Source organism: Takifugu flavidus, chromosome 2 (assembly GCF_003711565.1).
Source record: "Takifugu flavidus isolate HTHZ2018 chromosome 2, ASM371156v2, whole genome shotgun sequence".
In the NCBI taxonomy this organism is placed as follows: domain Eukaryota; kingdom Metazoa; phylum Chordata; class Actinopteri; order Tetraodontiformes; family Tetraodontidae; genus Takifugu; species Takifugu flavidus.
The window spans coordinates 1,351,247-1,363,255 of NC_079521.1; the positions used below are offsets into that span (position 1 = coordinate 1,351,247).

The following is a 12,009-nucleotide window of genomic DNA, read 5'->3' on the forward strand; positions in this document are numbered from 1 at the left end:
TAATGACCTTTAGCAGTAAATTGTGTGTAATGTTGCAAGGCAGGGTACAGTATATTCCCCAGATGTCACAGCAGACTCCTGACGTATGATGGAGCAGATGTCTTAGCCGGTCCAAATGGCCCTGGAAGACACAAACACCGGCGTCCTGGCGGGCTCGGGCCTGCACGCACGCATAAACAGGCGTTTGCACACTGGCGCCCACACATTTAGATCTAATCTGGTGCAGGACATGCTCGTGTCGACTCTCTGACCTGTGCTAGGTGAAGGCTAGGTGCTAACAGAAACCTGATCTTAGCCAAATGTTTGTCTCCCTCCCCTTATAGAGGCTGACGTATAGGTGCTGCCTGTCTCCTATTAGACATGGAGACGGTTCATCATTCTGTGCCCCCCACATTCTGAACATTAACAACCTCTTATAAGGGAAGAGGAGGAGGAAAAAGATCAGATCAGTCTAATTTCTGTCTAATTTGGCTCCTAGAATATCATTTTGTCCAGTTAGAGGAATTGAGAATGATCATTTGCATCAGGGACGTTTCCTTATTAAATCAGCACCGAGCCTCTGTTCGGCAGCTCACAGGAGAAGCACTTATTGGGTTAAAAGCTCATCTGCTATGGTTTATTTTAAATATACTCTATGCCTCATAGCCACTCAAGTGTAAGAGAAAAGATATCATATCACTGCCTTTCTATGTATAGTGGCACCTACCCCCCCCACCCCCCCCCCCCCCACCCCCCACCCCCACACCCGCCCTTTGTGTCCTATAATTTGAGGAGAGACAAAGAAATGCCTCTTGTCTCCTTAAACATTTGCACCTTCAATTTTCTTTTGTGCCCCCTCCCCGTGGGTCCCTCGCCTGTATCAATATTGTATCGAGTTGGTGTTTGCAGCCCCGGATTTGAGGACTCTGCAGTAGGTCTGCAGATCGCAGAGTCTTTTTCTGGAATGGTGCCCTCTAAATAATGATAAATTACTTGAGCAGTATGCCATTTGCTAATTATATCCATGATTTACTACACAGCCCGACTTAAATCATTCAAACCAGCCTTGCGTAACAATGCCTTTTTTCCCTTTATGGAATGTTTTCCGTGTGTGTAATCCAAACATTTTGTGGCCCTATATGCTCGGTCTATATATACAGAGCAGAAAGAGATGGAGACAAATCTGCAGACACAAGAAAAACAACTTCATCTCTCCTTTCATATGTCGTATTCCAGCAATCTGCCTCTCTTTCACCCCGTCACTGTTAACCCCCCAAAAGAAATTCTATCCTGGGAACTTTTTATGTATATGTTTGAAAAGAAATCAAGCTTAGCATTTTTCTTCCGCTCCGTTCATTGTTTAATGAATCCAAATCTGGCTCAGACTCCAAGCCTATTATAATTGCTTGCAGGATGTGTTCTATTTCAACCCCGAGTATCATTCCAATGGAAGATCCACTTCTGGAATAATTCAGAATAATGCTGGAGTTATACCATTATCAGGAATATTCATGAATATGGATGCGGAACATAAATAAATATATGTAAATGTTACACGACAGCTTCACCCCTCTCTTACCATTAAATAAATTGCTTTGATCTGTTTGTCCTGCAGTGAATCACATTGCTCCTAATCTTCATCTTTACTCCAACAAGCATGTGCTTCACATATGTTGTCTGCACACATTTGCTAGTCTCTCTCTTTTATTTTTTATTTTTACACGGCATCAATATGCTATTGCAATATGTATATTTTGCTCTTAGTCCCCCAGGTTGGGAAGCTATCGCGGCTAATTCGTGCTCCTCCAGATAAACTCGGAGAACGCGCGTTTGCAGCGCCGTGCTGCAGGGCGGCGACAGCGTGGCCGGGAGGCAGCTGCGACCGCACAGGCGGGGCCAACGCCTCCGCGCGGATACGCTGGAACACCCCCCTCCGCCTGGGCTCGTCCCCGCGCAAACAGAGATAGCATCGGGACAATTCGGTTGTCAGCTCGAATGCTATCTCTCGTGCTGGACGGAAAGCACCATATGGTGAAATGATGGTGGTGATGTGAGTGATGGCTCACTTGGTGGGGCTGGATCGAGCTGGATCGACCCAAATTCAGATGGCTTCTGCGCGCACACACACACACACGCACACACACACTTACCAAGCAGAACAGAGCTCATGTCTGTAGAAAAGCAAGAGACGGAATTGCTGGTGAATGCAGGAGCCTCCCGATCGTGTCTTCCTCGGTTGGGATCGGGAATTTGCCCGTGTTTTGATGCCAGGGTTTAAGGGAATTGTAAGACTCAATCGAGCGCATATCAATTTTATGAACTCCTCTCAGTTGACCTCATTTTCTTTGTTCGGGGAGGTTACATGACCCTTGGGTCCACGTTCCCTGTTCCAATAAATAGATTTTGATATCCAGTCAATCTAATAATCAGGTTAATTATTCACACTTTCCCTGTCTTTTCTGTTTCTTTGTCTCTGTTTTGGTCTCTCAGGAGAGAAACCCTACCGGTGCCCTCATTGCGACTACGCTGGCACCCAGTCTGCCAGTCTGAAATACCACCTGGAACGCCACCACCGCGAGCGCCAAAATGGCTCCGCCTCTTCTGGCCACACCCCTGCTTCGGACCACAAAGAGGATCACGGAAAGATTGCCCCAGGGGGCATCTTTGCCCGGCCAGATGTCCTCCGTAATGTTTTTAAGAGCATGCCTCCAAACATGGACTTCAGGGGAGCGCCGTTGCTCCCGCCTCAGTGGGCGTCCGCCGCCATGTTATCGCCACACGATCAGGAGCGTGGAGACCGACGGTTTGACTCCGCAGCTTCGGCTGAGGGCGTGAAAACTCCCGACGGCTCGTCCTCGCTGGTCTCGACGGCGCCAGACAGTTTCTCTGACCTGAGTAGGGCTTACCAAAGCATGATGGGAAACGGAGTCCACTTTCAAGGTTCTCTTCAGGCCTTCATGGACAGCTTTGTCCTCAGCTCGATGAAGAAAGATTTGAGGGACAGCCAGAGTGCCGGTCAGCTTCCGGCTCATGGCTATCACGACAACGGCGAGCCCAAAGCAAAGCGGGCCGTCGCAGCCGATCAAGAGCGAGAGGACAAGCCCGAAGTCAAAAAGAACAAAGGTCCCAGCAAACCCGGCTCCCAGTACGAACCCCTCGATCTGTCGGTGTCGGTGCGGCCCGAGTCTGCATCCGGATCTCTCCCGGGTTCTTCGGTCACCATCCACGATAACGTGGCGTGGCATGGATGCCTCTTCTGTTCCTTTTCCACCTCTTCGGTGGAGCTCATGGCGCTACACCTCCAGGCCAACCACCTGGGCAAGGCCCCGCCACAGAGAGCCGACGGGGGCCACCAGCCCCTCGCTGAGGCTTCTCACACTACCTCCATGACTCACTCGTCCAACGCCAAGACTACCGGGGCTGTCCTGGACAAAGACGCAGACAGAGATGGAGACAAATCTAAAGAGGGGTGGAAAAACTACATGGAACCGCCGTACAACCCCTTCAAGAGTGAATTTTACCAGAGGTTCGGCGGTTTGTATGACGGCTCCCCAACCGCCAACCACACTGTGCAGCGGTACGCGGTCTCGGACGAGAAGGGAATCGACCTTCCCAACCAGAGCTTTGGAGAAACGGCTGGAGACGATCACCTCGGAGACAGGGGCTCCTGTGGCGATGCAGAAGATGACCAGGCCGGGTCCGACGATGAAGTCGTGAAGACGAGGCTACACGGTGGAAATGAAACCCCACCCGCTACCCCCAAAAGACACCCCAATCAGTCGGACGAAGAGGACGAAGAGGCGGGAATTGATGGCGACGAGAAAAAAAGAGATGAGCACGGCCAAACCGAGGCAGCTAAAGAAGAAATCCCGGTTTCAGAGCACCTCCAGAATCACCCCGGTCAACTCCAAGACGACTGCTCCGTGAGCCTAAGAACCGGACTTGGCCTCGCGGCCGCTTCCACCGCCATGAAATCCATTTCGTTGGTCCCGCCATCTAAAAACCAGGCTGTGCTCCTGGAGAAACAGTGGCAGCAGGGTCTGGGCCTCCTCCCTCACGGGGGTCCTCCGGGACTGCTGAAGGCCGAGCCGCATAACCACCTAGAGCAGCAGATGAACATGCTGTCTGTCCTGCGAGCCTACAGCAACGACAACCTACCTGCTTTCAATGGCCTCGGAGGTGGCGCGTCCACAGGGGGCACGAAGAGGCCAGAAGCATCTGGTGAGTGTTTAACCCCTACTGCCCAGCAGAGCTGCAAACTACAGTAATGCACCCCCCCAAACACCAACACTAGCTGGGAAGGGCACGCACACACAGACAGACAGGGGTGGATATGAAATGTTTGAAAGACAATTTCATTTTTGCCAGCAGAGCAAAGACATAAACATCAGACCTATCAGATAAACACATATATATTTCCTCACACCCACCAAGGAATCCTAGACACTCGCTAACCCTTTTGAGATTGGCTCTGAAGTGATTTCGGGCTTATTTCAAGCAAGTTTAGAAGCTATTATCCTGGCGACTAGCAACAGATTAATCTTTATTACGCGTTCATTTTACTGGGATTGTGGCGCAACCCTCTGGCTCCCCAGCACAGAGAGAATAACCCTGGATGAGTCAGAGCAGGACCTCAGCTCCCTGCGCCACCTCCTGCACATGTCTCCTAACTATCTTAGCTCTCATAAAGTTGGCTCCCCAAAGCCCATTACTCCATAAGACTGTGTGATCTATGACCCTGTGAAAAATGAACTGTCAACTTTCATGATTCTGCTAGGGTTACAGCAGCACCTTGAGAATGAAGAAGGGACCGCTTCCTTGCTTGCTTTTCTATCCTCTCTCTTAAAAAAAAACAGCAACTCACTCTCATCTAGTATGAGAATAAATCAGGTGTTTTCATGCCCACGTGAAACAGGGTTTATAAATATGAGGTGGACCTCTGTTTGATGGTCGTCCATGTGTTCAATGACCTCTACATTTGAATATCGTTGCCACCTTTTAGGCGTACGAAGCAGAGCTATGTTTCATTTATCGGGGCCCAAACGTGTGACAGTGCCCGACTTGTTATTTAATCAGAAAGCCTGTGAAAGCAGGTCATGTGGTCTGGGCAGCTCCTTGGGCCACTCACAGTGTTTGACCTTCACTGATAAGGGATTTTCTGCGGAACAAAGGTTTTTGTTTTACATGCAGTTAGTTTGTCCAACTCTGAGAAGCATTATTGACCTTGTACTGTACTTCCTGGATTGAGTCGTGACAAAGTATGTTGTGTTGTGTTAGGTGAAAATGGTGACTTTTCATATTAGCTCGAGCTCCTCATCATCCGAACAGGCGCTCCAAAGGTAGTATCGATCTGTCCAAACACTAAATGAATTTCTATTTGCATTGTAAAAGGGAATTTATTTTAATTTAAAAGTTTTTCATGTGTGAAAAACATGTTAAACATTCCCCCCCCGTAAAAACTCGACTGTTGGAAGAATTATTATGGAGACTAAATTTTCCCAATCCGTCTTTTCCTAAAAGCGACTTCCTCCTTTTTCTTTTCATAAGTGATGAAGGTTTTTTGTCTTGTTAACCTCATGTACGTTTGTGCCTAAATTTAACATCTTCTACAACCACTGGATGTCCACTAATGTCATTAGCTAAGCTGAAAATCAATTAAACACGTCTACAAAACCCTGTCTGTTTCATAATTACATATAAACAATAGGTTTCCTAATAATAGGTTGTTGTATATCGCAACATTAACGAAAAAATGCATCCTTCCTAAATCAAGTAACCAACTCGGCCACAAAAGTGTGAAAAGATGCGGCGACCAGTCAAGTTTCCAGGTCCAGACTATCGTCCTCTTGGTAGATAAACCGATGAAGCTGCCTCCCGCCACCGCCGGTTGTACGGCAAACGTCTGAAACGGCATCCAGGTTTATGCTCAAATTATCTTTGCTGTTTTCCAGCACGGGTCCACTTGTAAAGTCTTTGTATTGGGCGGCGCTGGCGGTGTGTGACACCCACAGAATGAAGAGCACAAACCACACATTCCACTGTGATGTTGTGGGCGGGAAGAGGTGGGGGCAGCAGACATCCACAAAACTCAATTCAGACCTAACAAAATGTGATTATCTGGAGTGGGTTTGCATTAGGTTTGTATGCAAATACGGCATAAATCATTAATATCGAAATTTCCCCCTGAATCTGTGTGAGCTGCTGTAGGGCACGCGCTGCACATTTGGAGTGGCCATCTCTTCATTAGTATGCCCACAGGAGTTGGAAAAGGGTTACAAAGTGCATGAATCTACTCGCACCCTGACACAGTCTGCACACACATTCGCACTTTGTAGAATTAGACCACACCTCCTTAAACCGGCCCAGGAATTTGATTTATCAATAAATGTCATTAACAGCAACACTGGGCCTGAGGTCTCTGTAATCAGACAAGGTATCCTGTTACTGTGGTGCAGCCTGCTTTGTAAAGATTGATATGAACCTGCACCGTTCACTGCAGATGGGCTTAACACAATCAATACTTGGCTGCAGTGGAGGCCTATCTATAGCCATGCATTATCAAACATGAAGTATTACATTATTCAAGCAGTGCTGTACACGCTCGCGAACATTGCTGGCATCATATTATTTACATTACCTTATCACCCCCCCCCCCCCCCGTTCATTTGGCAAATTAAATGTGGACCGAGACTTTAGAAGGGTAAGACTGACTAGCTGGGGGGGAGGAGGTGTCGGTAGACGTGTAGGTAGAACACCGATGATCGCATTCTGGATATTAAAGGGGGGGTGCACAGTTGAGCACCTCTCGCAATTTGAGAAGTGGGCTTCATAAACAGGGAGTTAGCAAATAGGGGGGAGCGGGGAGGAGACGGCGGATGCCCTCGCATCAATTACAGGCTGCACTTCCAAGGGCTCTCGTGCCGGCTTCTGTCGTTCTGCAGTTATTCGCATGTAAACTAAATAAACCCCAAGTGAAGATGTGAAAAACACCGGTTTATGGAGAGCAACGGATGATCACTTCCCACCCCTTCGATGTGAAAGCTGAGTAAAACTCCCACTTTATAAGCTAAAGTGGCCTCTTGGTGCTGTTGCTAGCTCTGGTTGATGTTTATGGACTTGGTGAACACATTGTCTTTACTTTTCTGGAGACAAACAACAGCCATCAAACCGCTGAGCCAACGTTAACATGGTGGAGACTGAACTCCTACAAACTTGTGCTTAACTTTCTATTTAAAAAGGATTGTTAAAAACACACACACACACACACACACACACACACATGGACCAGAGGCTTTTAACAAGTTTATTTTTACATTTGTAGAAAACAAAGCAAATGTGTAGTTTAAAGAGCTTTGTAAATCTCTCCCTATGTGTGTGTGTGTGTGTGCATGTGTGTGTGTGTGTGTGTGTGTGTGTGTGAGAGAGACAGGTTGTGTAAAGCACTGATTGTAATTAAAGACATATGGTGGGTTTGGTGGGCTCACTGTGAGGCGCAGATGTAGAGGATCACACTTGGCATTACCCGTGTAATTTTCACTTTCTCTGATTTAAGTGGAAAAAAGGTAGACGTGAAGGAAGCCGCGCGGGCCCATGGGCGCCGTGCACAGGCCCGTGGGCGCCGTGCACAGGCCCGTGGGCGCCGTGCACAGGCCCGTGGGCGCCGTGCACGGCACCATTCGGTATCCTCAATGTAGATAACTGCCACATGTAAAGGAATATAAAGGTCAAAGGCCTGATGTGTGATGAAGGTGACAGATGTGATGCTTCAATAAGGACACTGGTCACAATGGTGATGATGATGGTGATGATGATGGTGATGATGATGATGATGATGGTGATGATGATGATGATGATGAGGAGGAGGAGGAGGATGAGGATGACACTGCGTGTGTGTATGTCAAATCAAATCAAATCAATCTTTATTTATACAGCGTCTTATACAATCAAAATTGTCTCTAGACCCTCTCCAGAATCCCAGGGCCTGACCCCAGACAAGCAACAGTGGCAGGAAAAACTCCCCTTTAACAGGAAGAAACCTGGAGCAGGACCAGGCTCATGTAGGGGACCCTCCTGCTGATGGGGGGGGCTGGGTAGAGAGAGAGGAGAGGAGAGGAGAGGAGAGGAGAGGAGAGGAGAGAGGAGAGGAGAGGAGGAGAGGAGGAGAGAGGAGAGGAGAGGAGAGGAGAGGAGGAGAGGAGAGAGGAGAGGAGAGGAGGAGGAGAGGAGAGAGAGGAGAGAGAGGAGAGGAGAGGAGAGGAGAGGAGAGGAGAGGAGAGGAGAGGGGAGAGGAGAGGAGAGGAGAGGGGAGAGGAAAGGAGAGGAGAGGGGAGAGGAAAGGAGAGGAGAGATCTCCTGGTTTTCATGTGGTACGGTAACGTATTGCGTCACTTCCTGTCTTCTCAATCGTTTGTTGGTTGCACTGATGTGTGTGTGTGTGTGTGTGTGTGTGTGTGTGTGAGATTTGCTTCATCTGGTCCAGCAGCGCTAATATGCAATATTTTATATACAGTAATCCTGGACATTTTAGGAGGCAAATACTTGCAAGTTGTTACATTTGCTGCTAAAGACAGACTTAATAAAATATGGCCGACGATGTGACGCGACAACTGAGCAGCAACTTGTTGTGTTGTTGCTTTGCTCGTGGGAGATTGTGTTAGCTCGCCTTTCACCCATCACACATATGAATGTGTTGGGGAACAAGTCCTCATAGAGACCTAAAATTAGGGTTTTTTCTTTAAAACGAATGACAAACTGAGGCGGGATGTTGTGATCTGAATGAGTGTGTGTGTGTGTGTGTGTGTGTGTGTAATGAAGTGACAAAAGTTCCTGTTTATCCTGGTGAAACCTTTAACCAGAATCCTGCCGGTGCCTGGCGGCCAGCGCCTGTCACCGGGCCTGTGGCGCCTCTCCGAGACCCCAGCGAGTCCGGTGGCTCTTCCCTCCTCTGCGTTTCACTTTCCCACACTCCAGGATCCTCCCTTCTCTTTATCTCCTTCTTTCACGTCTTGCTGCTGCAGGGCATGGGTGATTAAGCCATCTGGAGACCTGTCTGTCTCTCTTTTTGCTCGGGAGGAGAAGGCGAGCGCTGGCGAAACGCTTCCCCAGACTCTTATTGTGCGCCCGTGTCGTAGGGAGCTGACAGCTCTGACAGCTGCAGGGGCGAGGTGCGATTTCACATGCGCCACAATATTACCAGCTCGACTCGTGCAGAGGTGAATTATCGCCTTGTCACCCAAAAGTGCAAATAGTGTACGTTTCAAGGAGCAATTAAGTGTAATAGTTCCTGTCAAGCCCCACGGAGGGTACCTGTTGCTTTCGCCTTTTTTCTTTTCAGCGGGTGTGATTCTAAAAATATTGTGACCTCTCTAATTTGCCAGATATTAACTGCTGGCTTTGCCATTTTAAATGCCCCCCCCCCCCCCAATAAGAGTATTGTCTCTAACTCAGACCGCGATATTGGCCATCGCCTTTCTTGGAAGTGCAGTAAATGGAGGGCGGCAGGTTCAAGTCGCCCCTCAAGAGGAAGCAGGCGAGAATGCTGGATGCTTGCAAAGTCGCATGATAATTATTCTCTTCGTTGTTTTGGAAAGAGGATGAAGAGCACAATGTGAGAGGAGGGGGGGTTATTAGGAGATCGCATTGATAGAATATATATAGCATGTGTGCGCACAGGAAGTGCTTTTATGTACATACGTATACAGGTCTCCCCTATGGAGAGCCGTTTCCAGCCGTACTGGCTGCTAACATGAAAGGGTGGGTTATAAATTGGCCTTCCAACCTGATATATCTGACATGATCTCTGCTTCCCGTCTCGTTAGTTTGCTGTTTGTTTCTCCTGTAGACTTTGTTCAATTTGAGTTGCTCCTCTTAAGAATGCACGGTCTCTTCCCCAGGCGCCCCGGAGATGTGAGAAGGACGCCTCAGAGGAGTTGTTCTTAAAAAGCTCCTCATCCTCTGAGGGAGAGACTTAGAGAGACAACAGAGTGACGGGGGGAGAGAGCGAGCGAGCGAGAGAGAAACTACCGCTAGGCAAAGACACACACAAGCGTAATAACTGCGCTTACACAGCCAGGCGACACATAATGAGACAATGCAGCAGCGACTTCAAGGAAAAACACAGATATATAAAAAAACAACAGAGGCAAAGTCAGACGGAGAGGAAACAGGGGGTAGATGGGGGGGTAAAGAAGAAGAAACTGTGTCAACTTTTATTTCCTTCGCTATTCCACATCAATGGAGGCACGCAGCGATACTAATAAAAACAAAAAATAAACACAGGTAGAGACACATAGGCAGCAAGTTGGCGCCTTTGAAAAGCTCTGAGGCAATTAAAGACAAATAACTCGCAATTTTTTTCCCGGAGTGAAGGCTGATCCCAACCACTCACGGAAAACATGTTTGATTTAAACATCAAGAAAGCAAAAAAAAAGAAGAAGAAGAAGAAGGAAGCGCGGCGAATGAAATAAATAAGACCGGAATAAACAAAAGCTACGCCAGAATAGAACAAATAAAAAGAGATAGAGAGATGACAAACCGCGGGGGGAATAAGAAAGAGGCAAACAAGCCAGCCACATTAGAACATTAGCAGCTAGAAAATACATTTAATTCCTCGGCAGAGATGGATATAAACTGCATTGTTGCGTTGCAAATCCCAGCCACCGGATTTAAACGGCGGCATTGTTTTATTAGGGAAATATGTGGGTGGAGGAACAGTGCTTGTTCTAATTACAGTGATTTAATCAGGATTAGAGAGGTTACCTGGATGAAGCCAGGGGGCACCTGCACCAAGGGCAACGGGCCTTTAAATGGACACGCAGGACAGGCTTGGACATGACAGCCACGAGGACTTCAGCCTCTTAAACGGAGACTTCCTGTGCTCTTGGCGCACGTTAACGCCGGCTTATTGTTCTGCCTTTTCCGCGTCTGTCGGAACCCCCTCGCCCGCTCGTTCCCCCGGCCTGCCTGCCCGCTTAAACGGCAGGCAGGGGGAATCCATTTTAATCTGATTAATAACTTGGTTGATCGCATAACCCAATTTTCATCTAGTGCCTCCTTTGTCTGGTCAGACTGACCTTTGGAGCTGCTCCGCTGATGACGAAGCACAATAAGCACAGCTCTGCTGTCAAATGGAAACACCAGAAGGATCCATTTATTTACCCCACCGTCGTTTAAATGGAGTTGTCGTTGAAGGCCAGACCAGGAGACTAAAGCCTGTATGTGTGTGTGTGTGTGTGTGTGTGTGTGTGTGGCAGGAGTTTTACAAGTGGGATTCGAGTTTCCTCAGTTTCTGTGATGGGAACAACTCTTCCCATGCATTCACAGTAATATGAATCATCCTTTTAAAACAGATATGGTTACATATTAATTTTGAAAGGTACAGTAACTGGCTCAGCGATAATCTGCCCTCCAACACTGAGGCTCTTTGTTCCCCGCCCGAGCTAATAACTGGGCCCCGATCCACATCTCTTACTGGTGGCGGAAGGACACTGTCGTTTTTTTTTATTTTTTTATATTAATATCCCCTTACTCACCCCCTCCTCCCTGCCCGAAAAAAAGTATCTTTGATTATGCTGTTATATGAGCTTCATTTTGTCATTTCAATTCCATTCAGTGTGTTTAGCGCTGAGAGATTTGTATTCAGGATTGGCAATTACGATTAGAATGCCACAAAGTAAAGCCTTGTGAGTTTTGCGATGACAAGCGAAAGAGAGAGAAAAATACCCTTCCTTCCTCGCTCCCCGTCTCCTTCTCCCTCTCTCTCTCCCTCCCTCCCTCCCTCACACACACAGGAAATATGAATCAAATATTCATGAAGTAGGCCGAGGTTCTCGTGCACCCATATGCTTCCTCGTTCAAGCAGCTTGCAGTGGACAGAGGCATCCATCCAGCGTGTGTGACACAGCCGAGTGTGACAGAGAGCATGACAACACCCCTCTGCTGCCGCTGCTGTTGCCGAGCGCCGCTGCCATCTCTGTAATCACCAAATAGGTCGCAGCAAACACGCAGCCCCGAGCCTCCTTGCTCCCCCCC

At 48.1% G+C, this 12,009-nt stretch overlaps 1 protein-coding gene across 9 annotated transcripts in view; it reads left to right on the forward strand.

Moving 5' to 3' along the window:
* znf536 (zinc finger protein 536) overlaps positions 1 to 12,009 on the forward strand; it is a 140,236-nt gene that overhangs the window by 103,605 nt on the left and 24,622 nt on the right. For all 9 annotated transcript variants that reach the window (XM_057017010.1, XM_057017043.1, XM_057017069.1 and 6 more), the window contains one exon: positions 2,470 to 4,200. In XM_057017010.1, coding sequence (XP_056872990.1) covers positions 2,470 to 4,200 — 1,731 coding nt within the window. The remainder of the gene's footprint in view (positions 1 to 2,469; positions 4,201 to 12,009) is intronic.